General features: G+C 48.0%; 1 protein-coding gene and 1 non-coding gene across 2 annotated transcripts; both read right to left on the bottom strand.

The window, feature by feature from the left end:
• Window positions 1–271: 271 nt before the first annotated feature.
• On the bottom strand, window positions 272–10,419 carry LOC124025103 (translationally-controlled tumor protein homolog). Its single transcript, XM_046338771.1, has 6 exons — window positions 10,263–10,419; window positions 9,735–9,811; window positions 9,300–9,487; window positions 7,114–7,219; window positions 6,231–6,347; window positions 272–743 (listed from the first exon to the last, which is right to left on the bottom strand). The coding sequence occupies exons 1-6, from the start codon at window positions 10,288–10,290 to the stop codon at window positions 741–743; spliced, it is 519 nt and encodes a 172-aa protein (XP_046194727.1). The 5' UTR covers window positions 10,291–10,419; the 3' UTR covers window positions 272–740.
• On the bottom strand, window positions 3,319–3,455 carry LOC124025105. Its single transcript, XR_006837150.1, has one exon. It is a non-coding gene; the product is annotated as a small nucleolar RNA SNORA31 (small nucleolar RNA).
• Window positions 10,420–17,598: the final 7,179 nt, after the last annotated feature.

Consider the following 17,598-nt stretch of genomic DNA (forward strand, 5'->3'; position numbering starts at 1 on the left):
GAACAGGGACCAGAACCCAATGTTAACACAGTATGGACCCAACAGATCCCATCAGAACAGGGTTTCCTGACCCTCTGCCCAGGGACCAGCAGATATGTCACACTGTTGTTGCCCCACACTGGCCCACGGGCTTGATAAGCGGACCAATGGAATCGTGCGTTCTGGTTCAGGGCAACAGCTACGCGAGACGCGCGCCCCCCCCCCGAGCAGAGACAGAGACGGGGGACGGGAGGTACTGTATCAGAGTGAACGCAGACGATACAGAGGACGGTTGTATTTCGGCCAATAGGCCCATTTATTTCACAACATAGTGTCAATGAGTCCTTTACAGTTGTGTGAGAGAGCGAGGTGGGAGCTTTAATGCAGCTGGACATCTGATGGGAGGCACACAGCAGCCTAACCGGCCATCCACGGTGGTGGTGGGGGGGGGGCGGGGGACGGTCCTGACCGACGAAACAGGGCCTGGCGTCTCCCCCCGGGAGGTCAGATGTGGGGGACGAAGAGAAGGTTGGGCCCCCACCAGAAAAATAAAAAAACTTGGGATTAAAAAGAAAGACAAGTCTGTTCCAGGTGTTGGGAGGGATACAGGCAGGGGCAGTCTGTCCATGATCAGGGGCGGCGGTCGCTACGGTAACAAGCAGGCAGGGTCAGTCTGTCCATGATCAGGGGCGGCGGTCGCTACGGTAACAAGCAGACACGCTCCCTCCGGTCCAGGCACTTCTGTTAGACGTCCGGATGGTTTACTGCAGAGAGGAGACAGAAGAGACACTATTACCCACGATGGACAGACAGAGGAGAGACTACTACCCACGTGGAGACGGACAGAGGAGAGGCTATTACCCACGTGGAGACGGACAGAGGAGAGGCTATTACCCACGTGGAGACGGACAGAGGAGAGGCTATTACCCACGTGGAGACGGACAGAGGAGAGACTATTACCCACGTGGAGACGGACAGAGTAGAGACTATTACCCACGTGGAGACGGACAGAGGAGAGACTATTACCCACGTGGAGACGGACAGAGGAGAGACTATTACCCACGTGGAGACGGACAGAGGAGAGACTATTACCCACGTGGAGACGGACAGAGGAGACTATTACCCACGTGGAGACGGACAGAGGAGAGACTATTACCCACGTGGAGACTGACAGAGGAGAGACTACTACCCACGTGGAGACTGACAGAGGAGAGACTACTACCCACGTGGAGACTGACAGAGGAGAGACTACTACCCACGTGGAGACTGACAGAGGAGAGACTACTACCCACGTGGAGACTGACAGAGGAGAGACTACTACCCACGTGGAGACTGACAGAGGAGAGACTACTACCCACGTGGAGACGGACAGAGGAGACACTATTACCCACGTGGAGACGGACAGAGGAGACACTATTACCCACGTGGAGCTGGACAGAGGAGACACTATTACCCACGTGGAGACGGACAGAGGAGAGACTATTACCCACGTGGAGATGGACAGAGGAGACACTATTACCCACGTGGAGCTGGACAGAGGAGACACTATTACCCACGTGGAGCTGGACAGAGGAGACACTATTACCCAAGTGGAGCTGGACAGAGGAGACACTATTACCCACGTGGAGACGGACAGAGGAGAGACTATTACCCACGTGGAGACGGACAGAGGAGAGACTATTACCCACGTGGAGACGGACAGAGGAGAGACTATTACCCACGTGGAGACGGACAGAGGAGAGACTATTACCCACGTGGAGACGGACAGAGGAGAGACTACTACCCACGTGGAGACGGACAGAGGAGACACTATTACCCACGTGGAGCTGGACAGAGGAGACACTATTACCCACGTGGAGACAGACAGAGGAGACACTATTACCCACGTGGAGATGGACAGAGGAGACACTATTACCCACGTGGAGATGGACAGAGGAGACACTATTACCCACGTGGAGATGGACAGAGACACTATTACCCACGTGGAGATGGACAGAGACACTATTACCCACGTGGAGATGGACAGAGGAGAGACTATTACCCACGTGGAGACGGACAGAGGAGACACTATTACCCACGTGGAGATGGACGGACAGAGGAGAGACTATTACCCACGTGGAGACAGACAGAGGAGACACTATTACCCACGTGGAGATGGACGGACAGAGGAGAGACTATTACCCACGTGGAGACAGACAGAGGAGACACTATTACCCACGTGGAGACAGACAGAGGAGACACTATTACCCACGTGGAGATGGACGGACAGAGGAGAGACTATTACCCACGTGGAGACAGACAGAGGAGACACTATTACCCACGTGGAGATGGACGGACAGAGGAGAGACTATTACCCACGTGGAGACAGACAGAGGAGACACTATTACCCACGTGGAGATGGACGGACAGAGGAGAGACTATTACCCACGTGGAGACAGACAGAGGAGGGACTATTACCCACGTGGAGACGGACAGAGGAGAGACTATTACCCACGTGGAGACGGACAGAGGAGATGCTATTACCCACGTGGAGACGGACAGAGGAGAGACTATTACCCACGTGGAGACGGACAGAGGAGAGACTATTACCCACGTGGAGACGGACAGAGGAGAGACTATTACCCACGTGGAGACGGACAGAGGAGAGACTATTACCCACGTGGAGATGGACAGAGGAGAGGCTATTACCCTACTCTATCCGTACAGCCACTCAGTACCACCTCTGGTAAACACCATGTGTTCCTCTCCTCTATCCGTACAGCCACTCAGTACCACCTCTGGTAAACACCATGTGTTCCTCTCCTCTATCCGTACAGCCACTCAGTACCACCTCTGGTAAACACCATGTGTTCCTCTCCTCTATCCGTACAGCCACTCAGTACCACCTCTGGTAAACACCATGTGTTCCTCTCCTCTATCCGTACAGCCACTCAGTACCACCTCTGGTAAACACCATGTGTTCCTCTTCTCTATCCGTACAGCCACTCAGTACCACCTCTGGTAAACACCATGTGTTCCTCTCCTCTATCCGTACAGCCACTCAGTACCACCTCTGGTAAACACCATGTGTTCCTCTCCTCTATCCGTACAGCCACTCAGTACCACCTCTGGTAAAACACCATGTGTTCCTCTCCTCTATCCGTACAGCCACTCAGTACCACCTCTGGTAAACACCATGTGTTCCTCTCCTCTATCCGTACAGCCACTCAGTACCACCTCTGGTAAAACACCATGTGTTCCTCTCCTCTATCCGTACAGCCACTCAGTACCACCTCTGGTAAACACCATGTGTTCCTCTTCTCTATCCGTACAGCCACTCAGTACCACCTCTGGTAAACACCATGTGTTCCTCTTCTCTATCCGTACAGCCACTCGGTCAGGCAGTCGGGGAAAGTCAAAGGAAATATTTCATTTAGCATCCAATTGCAAACCCAGAAGTCACGGTGAGGAACTTCAGGTCTATCAGATGAATGCATGGGCTTAGTATTCAGAGTGTGGTGTGCCTGGTATCTTAATAAGTAGCACCCTATGTATAGTACACTACTTTAGACCAGAACCCTATAGAGTACACTACTTTAGACCAGAACCCTATATAGTACACTACTTTAGACCAGAACCCTATATAGTACACTACTTTAGACCAGAACCCTATAGAGTACACTACTTTAGACCAGAACCCTATAGAGTACACTACTTTAGACCAGAACCCTATAGAGTACACTACTTTAGACCAGAACCCTATAGAGTACACTACTTTAGACCAGAACCCTATAGAGTACACTACTTTAGACCAGAACCCTATAGAGTACACTACTTTAGACCAGAACCCTATAGAGTACACTACTTTAGACCAGAACCCTATATAGTACACTACTTTAGACCAGAACTCTATATAGTGCACTACTTTAGACCAGAGCCCTATAGAACCCTATTCCCTATATAGTGCACTACTTTAGACCAGAGCCCTATAGAACCCTATTCCCTATATAGTGCACTACTTTAGACCAGTCTGCCATATGGGACAAAGTGACTCAAAAACACTGATCGTTCCTACGCGCCAGACTAATCCCCGGGTTCTACGCGCCAGACTAATCCCCGGGTTCTACGCGCCAGACCAATCCCCGGGTTCTACGCGCCAGACCAATCCCCGGGTTCTACGCGCCAGACCAATCCCCGGGTTCTACGCGCCAGACCAATCCCCGGGTTCTACGCGCCAGACCAATCCCCGGGTTCTACGCGCCAGACCAATCCCCGGGTTCTACGCGCCAGACCAATCCCCGGGTTCTACGCGCCAGACTAATCCCCGGGTTCTACGCGCCAGACTAATCCCGGGTTCTACGCGCCAGACTAATCCCCGGGTCTACGCGCCAGACTAATCCCGGGTTCTACGCCAGACCAATCCCCGGGTTCTACGCGCCAGACCAATCCCCGGGTTCTACGCGCCAGACCAATCCCCGGGTTCTACGCGCCAGACTAATCCCCGGGTTCTACGCGCCAGACTAATCCCCCACAACCCATTTCCATCTGAACTCTAACGTCACATATCTCCATTAAAACACTCTGGCTCGGCCTGCCGAGAGACGGGCCGACACCCGCAGAGACGGGCCGACACCCGCAGAGACGGGCCGACACCCGCAGAGACGGGCCGACACCCGCAGAGACGGGCAGACACCCGCAGAGACGGGCAGACACCCGCAGAGACGGGCAGACACCCGCAGAGACGGGCACGTCAGTCAGAGGGGATGAATGGACAGGGTGTGGCATGTTCACCCACTATTACTGCACCAGGAACACGGGGGGTGGGGTCACAGGTGGTTGGACGTTGCCTTTACGCTCAGCTTTAAGGGAGGGAGGGGGTGGGGTCACAGGTGGTTGGACGTTGCCTTTACACTCAGCTTCACAACTTTACTCAAATCAAGAATCAAATCAGCCCAAAGAGGCCCTGGTCCCATCAACACTAGAAACAGCCATAGAACCTGTAACTGTGGGCCCTGGTCTAAAGTAGTCCCCCCGCCCCCTACAGAGAACCAGACAGTCCCCTACAGAGAACCAGACAGTCCCCCTACAGAGAACCAGACAGTCCCCTACAGAGAACCAGACAGTCCCCTACAGAGAACCAGACAGTCCCCTACAGAGAACCAGACAGTCCCCCTACAGAGAACCAGACAGTCCCCCTACAGAGAACCAGACAGTCCCCCTACAGAGAACCAGACAGTCCCCCTACAGAGAACCAGACAGTCCCCCTACAGAGAACCAGACAGTCCCCCTACAGAGAACCAGACAGTCCCCCTACAGAGAACCAGACAGTCCCCCTACAGAGAACCAGACAGTCCCCCTACAGAGAACCAGACAGTCCCCCTACAGAGAACCAGACAGTCCCCCTACAGAGAACCAGACAGTCCCCCTACAGAGAACCAGACAGTCCCCCTACAGAGAACCAGACAGTCCCCCTACAGAGAACCAGACAGTCCCCCTACAGAGAACCAGACAGTCCCCTACAGAGAACCAGACAGTCCCCCTACAGAGAACCAGACAGTCCCCCTACAGAGAACCAGACAGTCCCCCTACAGAGAACCAGACAGTCCCCCTACAGAGAACCAGACAGTCCCCTACAGAGAACCAGACAGTCCCCCTACAGAGAACCAGACAGTCCCCCTACAGAGAACCAGACAGTCCCCTACAGAGAACCAGACAGTCCCCCTACAGAGAACCAGACAGTCCCCCTACAGAGAACCAGACAGTCCCCCTACAGAGAACCAGACAGTCCCCTACAGAGAACCAGACAGTCCCCCTACAGAGAACCAGACAGTCCCCCTACAGAGAACCAGACAGTCCCCCTACAGAGAACCAGACAGTCCCCCTACAGAGAACCAGACAGTTCCCCTACAGAGAACCAGACAGTTCCCCTACAGAGAACCAGACAGTTCCCCTACAGAGAACCAGACAGTCCCCCCTACAGAGAACCAGACAGTCCCCTACAGAGAACCAGACAGTCCCCCTACAGAGAACCAGACAGTCCCCTACAGAGAACCAGACAGTCCCCTACAGAGAACCAGACAGTCCCCCTACAGAGAACCAGACAGTCCCCCTACAGAGAACCAGACAGTCCCCCTACAGAGAACCAGACAGTCCCCCTACAGAGAACCAGACAGTCCCCCTACAGAGAACCAGACAGTCCCCCTACAGAGAACCAGACAGTCCCCCGCCCCCTACAGAGAACCAGACAGTCCCCCGTCGACACGGTAACTTACGTATTTCTCGATCTCGATGCCGTCTTTGAAGAAAACGAAGAAGGGCGTGACACCGTCCTCGCGGTAGTCTAGCAGGCCGATGGCGCCGTCACAGTTCATGGACTCACCGGTGAAGAACTGAAGAAGAGGAGCAGGTCACATGATCAACAGGACGTACATCCCACTATCAAACAGAGTGTCCCTCCACTATCAAACAGAGTGTCCATCCACTATCAAACAGAGTGTCCCTCCACTATCAAACAGAGTGTCCATCCACTATCAAACAGAGTGTCCCTCCACTATCAAACAGAGTGTCCCTCCACTATCAAACAGAGTGTCCCTCCACTATCAAACAGAGTGTCCCTCCACTATCAAACAGAGTGTCCCTCCACTATCAAACAGAGTGTCCCTCCACTATCAAACAGAGTGTCCCTCCACTATCAAACAGAGTGTCCCTCCACTATCAAACAGAGTGTCCCTCCACTATCAAACAGAGTGTCCCTCCACTATCAAACAGAGTGTCCCTCCACTATCAAACAGAGTGTCCCTCCACTATCAAACAGAGTGTCCCTCCACTATCAAACAGTGTCCATCCACTATAAAACAGTGTCCATTTTAACCAGCCCTCATCCATCCAATATAAAACAGTATGTCCATTTCCACACAGCACCGGCCGTTGGGTACATCCCAAATGCCCCCCCATTTTCCCTATATAGTGCACTGTATATGGACATTGGAAAAGGGCATTTGGACCCGGACATGCGGTAGGGGGGGGCATTTGGACCCGGACATGCGGTAGGGGGGCATTTGGACCCGGACATGCGGTAGGGGGGGCATTTGGACCCGGACATGCGGTAGGGGGGCATTTGGACCCGGACATGCGGTAGGGGGGGGGTTCTCTCACCTGGTATTTATCAAGGTTCCCCAGGATCATCTTAACAGCTGCTGGAGCGCCTGCCATGAAGGCCTGTACCCTCTTAGAACCCTGCTCCTCCAGCTTGGCCTTGACCCTGGGGGGGGGGGGGGGGGGGGGGGGGGGACAGCAGTGTTACATTCACAACATTCCCCATCAGGCTGCCTGATACCCCCATAAAACACAACCCTGCTCCTCCAGCTTGGCCTTGACCCTGGGGGGGCCTGATACTCCCATAAAACACAACCCTGCTGGTGCACTTGTTAGTTTCATTACCCATATTTTACCTGGGTAAGTTGACCGAAAACATTTTCTCATTGACAGCAACGACCCGGGGAACGGTTACAGGGGAGATTGGAAATGGACTGAACCATGTCGACTCCCTGTGGTTTAACAGGTATTTAGACTGGACTGAACCATGTCGACTCCCTGTGGTTTAACAGGTATTTAGACTGGACTGAACCATGTCGACTCCCTGTGGTTTAACAGGTATTTAGACTGGACTGAACCATGTCGATTCCCTGTGGTTTAACAGGTATTTAGACTGGACTGAACCATGTCGACTCCCTGTGGTCTAACAGGTATTTAGACTGGACTGAACCATGTCGACTCCCTGTGGTTTAACAGGTATTTAGACTGAACCATGTCGACTCCCTGTGGTTTAACAGGTATTTAGACTGAACCATGTCGACTCCCTGTGGTTTAACAGGTATTTAGACTGAACCATGTCGACTCCCTGTGGTTTAACAGGTATTTAGACTGAACCATGTCGACTCCCTGTGGTTTAACAGGTATTTAGACTGGACTGAACCATGTCGACTCCCTGTGGTTTAACAGGTATTTAGACTGGACTGAACCATGTCGACTCCCTGTGGTCTAACAGGTATTTAGACTGGACTGAACCATGTCGACTCCCTGTGGTCTAACAGGTATTTAGCCTGGACTGAACCATGTCGACTCCCTGTGGTCTAACAGGTATTTAGCCTGGACTGAACCATGTCGACTCCGTGGTTTAACAGGTATTTAAACTGGACTGAACCATGTCGACTCCCTGTGGTTTAACAGGTATTTAGACTGGACTGAACCATGTCGACTCCCTGTGGTCTAACAGGTATTTAGACTGGACTGAACCATGTCGACTCCTGTGGTTTAACAGGTATTTAGACTGAACCATGTCGACTCCCTGTGGTTTAACAGGCATTTACACCCCTTTAGACTGGACTGAACCATGTCGACTCCTGTGGTTTAACAGGTATTTAGACTGAACCATGTCGACTCCTGTGGTTTAACAGGTATTTAGACTGGACTGAACCATGTCGACTCCCTGTGGTTTAACAGGTATTTAGACTGGACTGAACCATGTCGACTCCCTGTGGTTTAACAGGTATTTAGACTGGACTGAACCATGTCGACTCCCTGTGGTTTAACAGGTATTTAGACTGGACTGAACCATGTCGACTCCCTGTGGTCTAACAGGTATTTAGACTGGACTGAACCATGTCGACTCCCTGTGGTTTAACAGGTATTTAGACTGGACTGAACCATGTCGACTCCCTGTGGTTTAACAGGTATTTACACCCCTTTAGACTGGACTGAACCATGTCGACTCCCTGTGGTTTAACAGGTATTTACACCCCTTTAGACTGGACTGAACCATGTCGACTCCCTGTGGTTTAACAGGTATTTAGACTGAACCATGTCGACTCCCCGTGGTTTAACAGGTATTTAGACTGGACCGAACCATGTCGACTCCCCGTGGTTTAACAGGTATTTACACCCATTTGAGACCCATAATGGAACGATCCGATGAGTAATAGCAGGCCGTGCAGAAAGTCCAGGGACATGTGATGTCATTTTTGTGTATCAGTTACCAAAAACCCCTGGGTGTCACCGGAGAGAAGTTGCCCAGACTTGTCAACAGGCATTTTAAAATCGACAGTTGAGTCTGATTTTCCATTTAAATATCACTCTCGTCCTGTTACTGGCGTTGGGCCAGTAAGTGAAAGGTTGCTGGATCGAATCCCCAGAGTTGACATGGTAAAAAAAATAGTTTTAAAAATGTCATTCTGCCCCCGAACAAGGCAGTTAGACCCACAGTTCCCCGATAGGCCGTAGGTGTAAATAAGAAATTTTAAATAAATAAAAAACATGTTAGATGAGATGCCAGAGACACTTACGCCTTCATATAGCCCTTGATGTAGCTCTGGTAGGCCTTCTTGTTGTAGGCCGAGGTCTCCTGCAGTTTGCTGTTGAGCACAATGTCGACTCCACTGACCGTGGACGCTTCGCTACCCTCGTCGCCGCCCTCTGCAGAGGCGTTGGCACCGATTAACGCACCGTCGACGTCCTCCGATCTGGAAGTGAGCTGAAACACGGGAGATCCTGGGTTTTAGGCGAGCAGGCAAAACGGTACACCGGTATCAACACGTCACCCTAGTCAACTAGCAGATCCAGTCTACCAAAGCCGAAATCACGTTATCATAACCCTCCTGTATTTTGAAGTGAGTGGAATAAATGGAATAGCTTGACAAGTATGCCAACAGCTGAGGAAGATAACTGTATTTTTAAAAATACGGTAAAGTAACTTAATAATGGAGGTGATTATTATTAACGTACCTTTCCTGTACCTCGTACAGCATCCCGTCGCAGACCTCCGTGATTTTATAGACCTCGGTGAACAGCTCATCGCCTGAAATACATCATTATTAAACCAACACGTAACGAAAACGTGGGAGTTGAAATGGTAGATAGCCTATTACTAGTTGACACAATAGTTAAACTAAAAATCAGCTGTTTACGATTAAAAAAAAACAGGACATTTAGTACAACTAGTTACCCAAACGCCGGTAGGCCTCACTAACTCTCCGGTAAGCCTAAACACAGTCTAATCGGTTTACTCCCGTTATACAGTACATAGAAAAATGTACAAATTGGATCTATAACGGTACAGAATACCATGGAGGAACTACGACTAAGTTTGTTATTTTTATAAAGTAATTTCCACATCGTTGGCACAAAGGGCAGTAGAGACTTCCGGTAGGCCTCAAAAACTAAAAACACACAACTGCAGACCAACACAAAATATACATATTTATAAAAGAAATAATAACAGAATAGTGATAATATAAACGTTAGATTACCGGTGATGATATCCTTGTAGATGATCATTTTTGTTGGATTGTGAAAAGCGACGTGACACGGGAAGATGTTTCTGGATCCCTTACCCGTCTCAGGACTCGTTAGGAGGGAAAAAGGACGGGAAACAGCCGTTCCTCCACTTAGATAGCGGCGGGCGCTGGTGACGTCACTTCCGGTCCCCGGCGCCCCCTCGAGGACACGTTGCAGGGTGCCGCTTCTCCGGGTGGTGCCTTCTCCAGCCTGCACTTTTAAAAATGTATTTAGTTTTATTATATATATATTTGTTAAAAATATTTATTATTATCTTTATTATTTTATTGTTTTTTTTAAAACGTTTGTTTATTTATTTATTTATATATTTTCTTTTTTCTTTCCTTTATTCTTAAATTATTTAAAAAAAATCATTTTTATTATTTTTGTATCTTTGTTTTTTCGTCTCAGGTTTTAAGCAGTGTGGAGTTTACGTTGTGTTGGCCACCCCTTTTTATTTATTTATTTTTATTTCACCTTTATTTAACCAGGTAGGCGAGTTGAGAACACCTTTATTTAACCAGGTAGGCTAGTTGAGAACACCTTTATTTAACCAGGTAGGCTAGTTGAGATCACCTTTATTTAACCAGGTAGGCTAGTTGAGAACACCTTTATTTAACCAGGTAGGCTAGTTGAGAACACCTTTATTTAACCAGGTAGGCTAGTTGAGAACACCTTTATTTAACCAGGTAGGCTAGTTGAGAACACCTTTATTTAACCAGGTAGGCTAGTTGAGAACAAGTTCTCATTTACAACTGCGACCTGGTCAAGATAAAGCAAAAGCAGTGTGACAAAAACAACAACACAGAGTTACAGATGGAGTAAACAAACATACAAACAACAACACAGAGTTACACATGGAGTAAACAGACGTACAAACAACAACACAGAGTCACACATGGAGTAAACAAACGTACAGTCAATAACACCATAGAAAAATCTACCCTGCAGTACTCTCCCAGTCAGGTTTGTGGTTCTGCCGGGGAGCGTCAACACACCATTTCCCCCCCCCTCCAATATGAGAATACACGGAGATGGTAAAACAATGTCTGAAAAATGTATTCGGATACATTTTAAATTAATTATACTTAAGGCACCACAGGATAATAGTTTTTTTCTTTACTCTCATCAGAGTATACATAAATACATAAATACAAGATATTACAAGATAATACAAGATATTTAAAAATGGAAATATGTAAATTAGGCAAACAGTCTTTAAATATGGGGCAGGGTACCCTAGTGGCTAGAGCATTGGACTAGTAACTGAAATGTTGAAAGTTCAAATCCCCGAGCTGACAAGGTACAAAATCTGTCGTTCTGCCCCTGAACAGGCAGTTAACCCACTGTTCCTAGGGCCGTCATTGAAAATAAGAATTTGTTCTTAACTGACTTGCCTGGTTAAATAAAATATGCGCAAATTTGCATATTATGAGAATCTGTTTTTCAACAGATTGCTTCAAGACAGAATTATTTTTTTGTTTTTTTATTGTGATAAAGACACTCAATGGTCAGACTTTTACAGATCATTTTATCAAAAAATTGTAACTTCATGGAATTATTTAAAAAACACTATTCACATGACGGATGCATATTTTGCATATATTTACACATAAAATGACACTTAAAATCAAAACGAAACAAGATATTTAAAAAAAGCCCCTGTAAAAGCCCCCGTGGCGGAGATCTTTGTGGGCTATACTCAGCCTTGTCTCAGGATGGTAAGTTGGTGGTTGAAGATATCCCTCTAGTGGTGTGGGGTCTGTGTTTTGGCAAAGTGGGTAGGGTTCTATCCTTCCTGTTTGGCCCTGTCCGGGGGTGTCCTATAAGACCTAAGAACCTTTGTGTGGAATAATGGGAATGTTCGTCCAAATGAATTGTCTCACCGGTAACATGTCATTTTGAGAAAATGGCCGATAAAGAAAAGCTCATGCAATTAAAATGTGCTTTCCATAAATATGACCATTTATGTCGGGGCGGCAGGTAGCCTAGTGGTTAGAGTGTGGAGGCGGCAGGGTAGCCTAGTGGTTAGAGTTTAGAGGAGGCAGGTAGCCTAGTGGTTAGAGTGTAGGGGCGGCAGGTAGCCTAGTGGTTAGAGTGTAGGGGCGGCAGGTAGCCTAGTGGTTAGAGTGTAGAGGAGGCAGGTAGCCTAGTGGTTAGAGTGTAGAGGAGGCAGGTAGCCTAGTGGTTAGAGTGTAGAGGCAGCTGGTAGTCTAGTGGTTAGAGTGTAGAGGAGGCAGGTAGCCTAGTGGTTAGAGTGTAGAGGAGGCAGGTAGCCTAGTGGTTAGAGTGGAGAGTTGGCAGGTAGCCTAGTGGTTAGAGTGTAGAGGAGGCAGGTAGCCTAGTGGTTAGAGTGTAGAGGATGCAGGTAGCCTAGTGGTTAGAGTGTTGGGGCGGCAGGGTAGCCTAGTGGTTAGAGTGTAGGGGTGGCAGGGTAGCCCAGTGGTTAGAGTGTAGGGGCATCAGGGTAGCCTAGTGGTTAGAGTGTAGGGGCGGCAGGGTAGCCTAGTGGTTAGAGTGTAGGGGCATCAGGGTAGCCCAGTGGTTAGAGTGTAGGGGCGGCAGGGTAGCCCAGTGGTTAGAGTGTAGGGGTGGCAGGGTAGCCCAGTGGTTAGAGTGTAGGGGCGGCAGGGTAGCCTAGTGGTTAGAGTGTAGAGGAGGCAGGTAGCCTAGTGGTTAGAGTGTAGAGGAGGCAGGTAGCCTAGTGGTTAGAGTGTAGAGGAGGCAGGTAGCCTAGTGGTTAGAGTGTAGGGGCGGCAGGGTACCCTGAACAGGCAGTTAACCCACCGTTCTTTGGCCATCATTGAAAATAAGAATTTGTTCTTAACTTACTTGCCTGGTTAAATAAAGGTATAATATCACATTAATTATGTACCTCGATCGGCGGGTCAGGCACTATTGTTTTTATTTCAGTCACTGCTTTTTCTTCACATACTGTAGGAATATTCTTTGAGATTTTCTCATTTTTGTCTCTCTTTACTTTGATTCTTCGCTGTTATTCAGGAACGTGTCAAGAGCTGACCCTCAGAGCCTACCTTCTGTTGACCCTGTTGACTCATCAGTAGGAAAGACCTGACCCTCAGAGCCTACCTTCTATTGACCCTGTTGACTCATCAGTAGGAAAGACCTTACCCTCAGAGCCTACCCTAATCAGCCGCGATCCCAAATAATACAAACCCCAATACGAAACACAACATATAAACCCATGTCACACCCTGGTCTACCCAAACATATAACAAAAACACAAAATACAATGACCAGGCGTGACAACGGGGTAAATGTAAAAATTACAATCGACTTTATGACTCAAGATTAATTGATCTAACTGTTTTCTGTCACGCACTGATCTGTTGCACCTGTCCTTGTGATTATCTCCACCCCCTCCAGGTGTCGCTTATTTTCCCCAGTGTATTTATCCCTGTGTTTCCTGTCTCTCTGTACCACTGTATTTATCCCTGTGTTTCCTGTCTCTCTGTACCAGTGTATTTATCCCTGTGTTTCCTGTCTCTGTCCTAGTGTATTTATCCCTGTGTTTACTGTCTCTCTGTACCAGTGTATTTATCCCTGTGTTTCCTGTCTCTCTGTACCAGTGTATTTATCACTGTGTTTCCTGTCTCTCTGTACCAGTGAATTTTGCATGACCATTCTGCCTGTCTGACCATTCTGCCTGCTTGACCATTCTGCCTACTTGACCATTCTGCCTGCCTGGCCATTCTGCCTGCCAGACCATTCTGCCTCCCTGATCATTCTGCCTGCCTGACCATTCTACCTGCCTTGACCACGAGCCTGCCAGACCATTCTGCCTGCCTGACCATTCTACCTGCCTGACCACGAGTCTGTCTGACCATTCTGTACCTCCTGGACTCTGGTTTTGTCCTGTTTGTCTGTCCACGACCGTTCTCTTGCCTCCTCCTCCTCCTATTGGATGAATAAACATTGTAAGACTCCAACCATCTGCCTCCTGTGTCTGCATCTGGGTCTCACCTTGTGCCTTTGATAATTTTGATTGGACTTTTACAAAGAGTAGGACCACGTGGTTGAGGGAGCTGCTGCACATTGGCTGAGAGAGACTCCGTTGATTTGGTGGTCGTCTCTGTCTTATCAATGATGGCCAGTTAAAGATGGTGGTCGTCTCTCTTGTCTTTTCAATGATGGCCAGTTAAAGATGGTGGTCGTCTCTGTTGTCTTTTCAATGATGGCCAGTCTCTTAAAGATGGTGGTCGTCTCTCTTGTCTTTTCAATGATGGCCAGTCTCTTAAAGATGGTGGTCGTCTCTGTCTTATCAATGATGGCCAGTTTCTTAAAGATGGTGGTCGTCTCTGTCTTATCAATGATGGCCAGTCTCTTAAAGATGGTGGTCGTCTCTGTTGTCTTTTCAATGATGGCCAGTTTCTTAAAGATGGTGGTCGTCTCTCTTGTCTTTTCAATGATGGCCAGTCTCTTAAAGATGGTGGTCGTCTCTGTTGTCTTTTCAATGATGGCCAGTTTCTTAAAGATGGTGGTCGTCTCTGTTGTCTTTTCAATGATGGCCAGTTTCTTAAAGATGGTGGTCGTCTCTGTTGTCTTTTCAATGATGGCCAGTCTCTTAAAGATGGTGGTCGTCTCTGTCTTATCAATGATGGCCAGTCTCTTAAAGATGGTGGTCGTCTCTGTTGTCTTTTCAATGATGGCCAGTCTCTTAAAGATGGTGGTCGTCTCTGTTGTCTTTTCAATGATGGCCAGTCTCTTAAAGATGGTGGTCGTCTCTGTTGTCTTTTCAATGATGGCCAGTCTCTTAAAGATGGTGGTCGTCTCTGTTGTCTTTTCAATGATGGCCAGTCTCTTAAAGATGGTGGTCGTCTCTGTTGTCTTTTCAATGATGGCCAGTCTCTTAAAGATGGTGGTCGTCTCTGTTGTCTTTTCAATGATGGCCAGTTTCTTAAAGATAGCCTTGAGAATGTCAGCGGTCGGCAGAGCAATGCGACGCTGCCCTGTATTTGGTAAGAGGGCTCTTACTTGGCGTAGGTGTCAGGGGTGTAAATAAGGCATATTTTGCCATGAATTCTGGGAAGTCTTCACGTGGGCTGCATGCTTCTGTCTCGCTGCATCTGAAGTGATTAGTGATTAGCATCTGTTCAGTCTGGACTGTTTTGGGTGTTTCTTCTGTCCATGTAGCCGTGGGATCACCTGGTTTCCTGCCCATGTAGCCGTGTGATCACTGGGTTTCCTGTCCATGTAGCCGTGTGATCACGGGGTTTCCTGTCCATGTAGCAGTGTGATCACCTGGTTTCCTGTCCATGTAGCCGTGTGATCACGGGGTTTCCTGCCCATGTAGCCGTGTGATCACTGGGTTTCCTGTCCATGTAGCCATGTGATCACCTGGTTTCCTGTCCATGTAGCCGTGTGATCACCTGGTTTCCTGCCCATGTAGCCGTGGGATCACCTAGTTTCCTGTCCATGTAGCTGTGTGATCACCTGGTTTCCTGTCCATGTAGCCGTGTAATCACGGGGTTTCCTGTCCATTTAGCCATGTGATCACGGGGTTTCCTGTCCATGTAGCCGTGTAATCACCTGGTTTCCCCCTTCTGTTACTTCATATAAAGAAAGGGCCCCACCCCCACAAAAAGTATTAAAATCCTTGAGTATTGATCGTAATCTGACACCAAATCGACCCCCCCTCGGGGAACCAAATAAATAATCTGTTTGGCTGAGAGGGACGAGGCAAAGGGAATAGCAAATCAGTCTGACAACACAGCAGACTGGCAAACATACGTGATTTCTCCATTGACTGTAACTAAACTAAAAAGAACAAAAAGAAGAAGAAACTATACTAGGAAACAAAGATAAATTATATAAACAATGATAGGAAAATGCTCTGGAGTACTTTAAATTAAATTCATTGAGGCAGATGGCTTGTTCATTGAGGTAGGTGGCTTGTTCATTGAGGCAGATGGCTTGTTCATTGAGGAAATTGAGGCAGATGGCTTGTTCATTGAGGAAATTGAGGCAGGTGGCTTGTTCATTGAGGAAATTGAGGCAGATGGCTTGTTCATTGAGGAAATTGAGGCAGATGGCTTGTTCATTGAGGAAATTGAGGCAGGTGGCTTGTTCATTGAGGCAGATGGCTTGTTCATTGAGGCAGATGGCTTGTTCATTGAGGAAATTGAGGCAGATGGCTTGTTCATTGAGGCAGATGGCTTGTTCATTGAGGAAATTGAGGCAGATGGCTTGTTCATTGAGGAAATTGAGGTAGATGGCTTGTTCATTGAGGTATATGGCTTGTTCATTGAGGTATATGGCTTGTTCATTGAGGTAGATGGCTTGTTCATTGAGGTATATGGCTTGTTCATTGAGGCAGATGGCTTGTTCATTGAGGTAGATGGCTTGTTCATTGAGGTAGATGGCTTGTTCATTGAGGTATATGGCTTGTTCATTGAGGTAGATGGCTTGTTCATTGAGGTATATGGCTTGTTCATTGAGGTAGATGGCTTGTTCATTGAGGTATATGGCTTGTTCATTGAGGTATATGGCTTGTTCATTGAGGTAGACGGCTTGTTCATTGAGGTAGATGGCTTGTTCATTGAGGTAGATGGCTTGTTCATTGAGGTAGATGGCTTGTTCATTGAGGTAGATGGCTTGTTCATTGAGGTAGATGGCTTGTTCATTGAGGTAGATGGCTTGTTCATTGAGGTATATCGCTGACGACTCAAATCAATAACTGACAACCTTAACATAGAGCTCCAGTCAGTTTTAGAACGGGTAACTAGCAATAGGCTGCTGCCAGATATATATATATATATATATATATATATATATTTTTTTTTTAAAGTATAAGCATAATTTTTGGAAAAAATCCCTCATTTACTCATTTAGGTCTATTATTGAATAATGTGGCTATTGAGCAAGTTGAGGTGACGAAATTGCTGGGTGTTACTGTAGATACCAAGCTGTCATGGCCAAAACACACAGATTCAATGGTTGGTAAAATGGGAAGAGGTTTGTCCATGTTAGGCCGTTGCTCTGTCTTCTTGACATCTCATTCCACCAGACTGGTCCTACAGGCCCTAGTTTTGTCACACCTGGACCTAGGTTAATTGCAGTTGGTCCGGAACAAAGCAACACATGTCACACTTAGATGTACATGGAAGGCAAGTGTCAGTAACAGGCATGTCAGTCTCTCCTGGCTAAAAAAGTTGTGGAGAGATTGACTGCATCACTATTGGTCTTTGTGTGAAGGTGTTGATGTGTTGACGGTACCGAACTGTCTGTTCAAGCAGTTGGTCTTTGTTCAGATCACTCATCGGCACAACACAAGAGAAACAACCAGAG

Source organism: Oncorhynchus gorbuscha, unplaced genomic scaffold (genome assembly GCF_021184085.1).
Source record: "Oncorhynchus gorbuscha isolate QuinsamMale2020 ecotype Even-year unplaced genomic scaffold, OgorEven_v1.0 Un_scaffold_2176, whole genome shotgun sequence".
In the NCBI taxonomy this organism is placed as follows: Eukaryota; Metazoa; Chordata; class Actinopteri; order Salmoniformes; family Salmonidae; genus Oncorhynchus; species Oncorhynchus gorbuscha.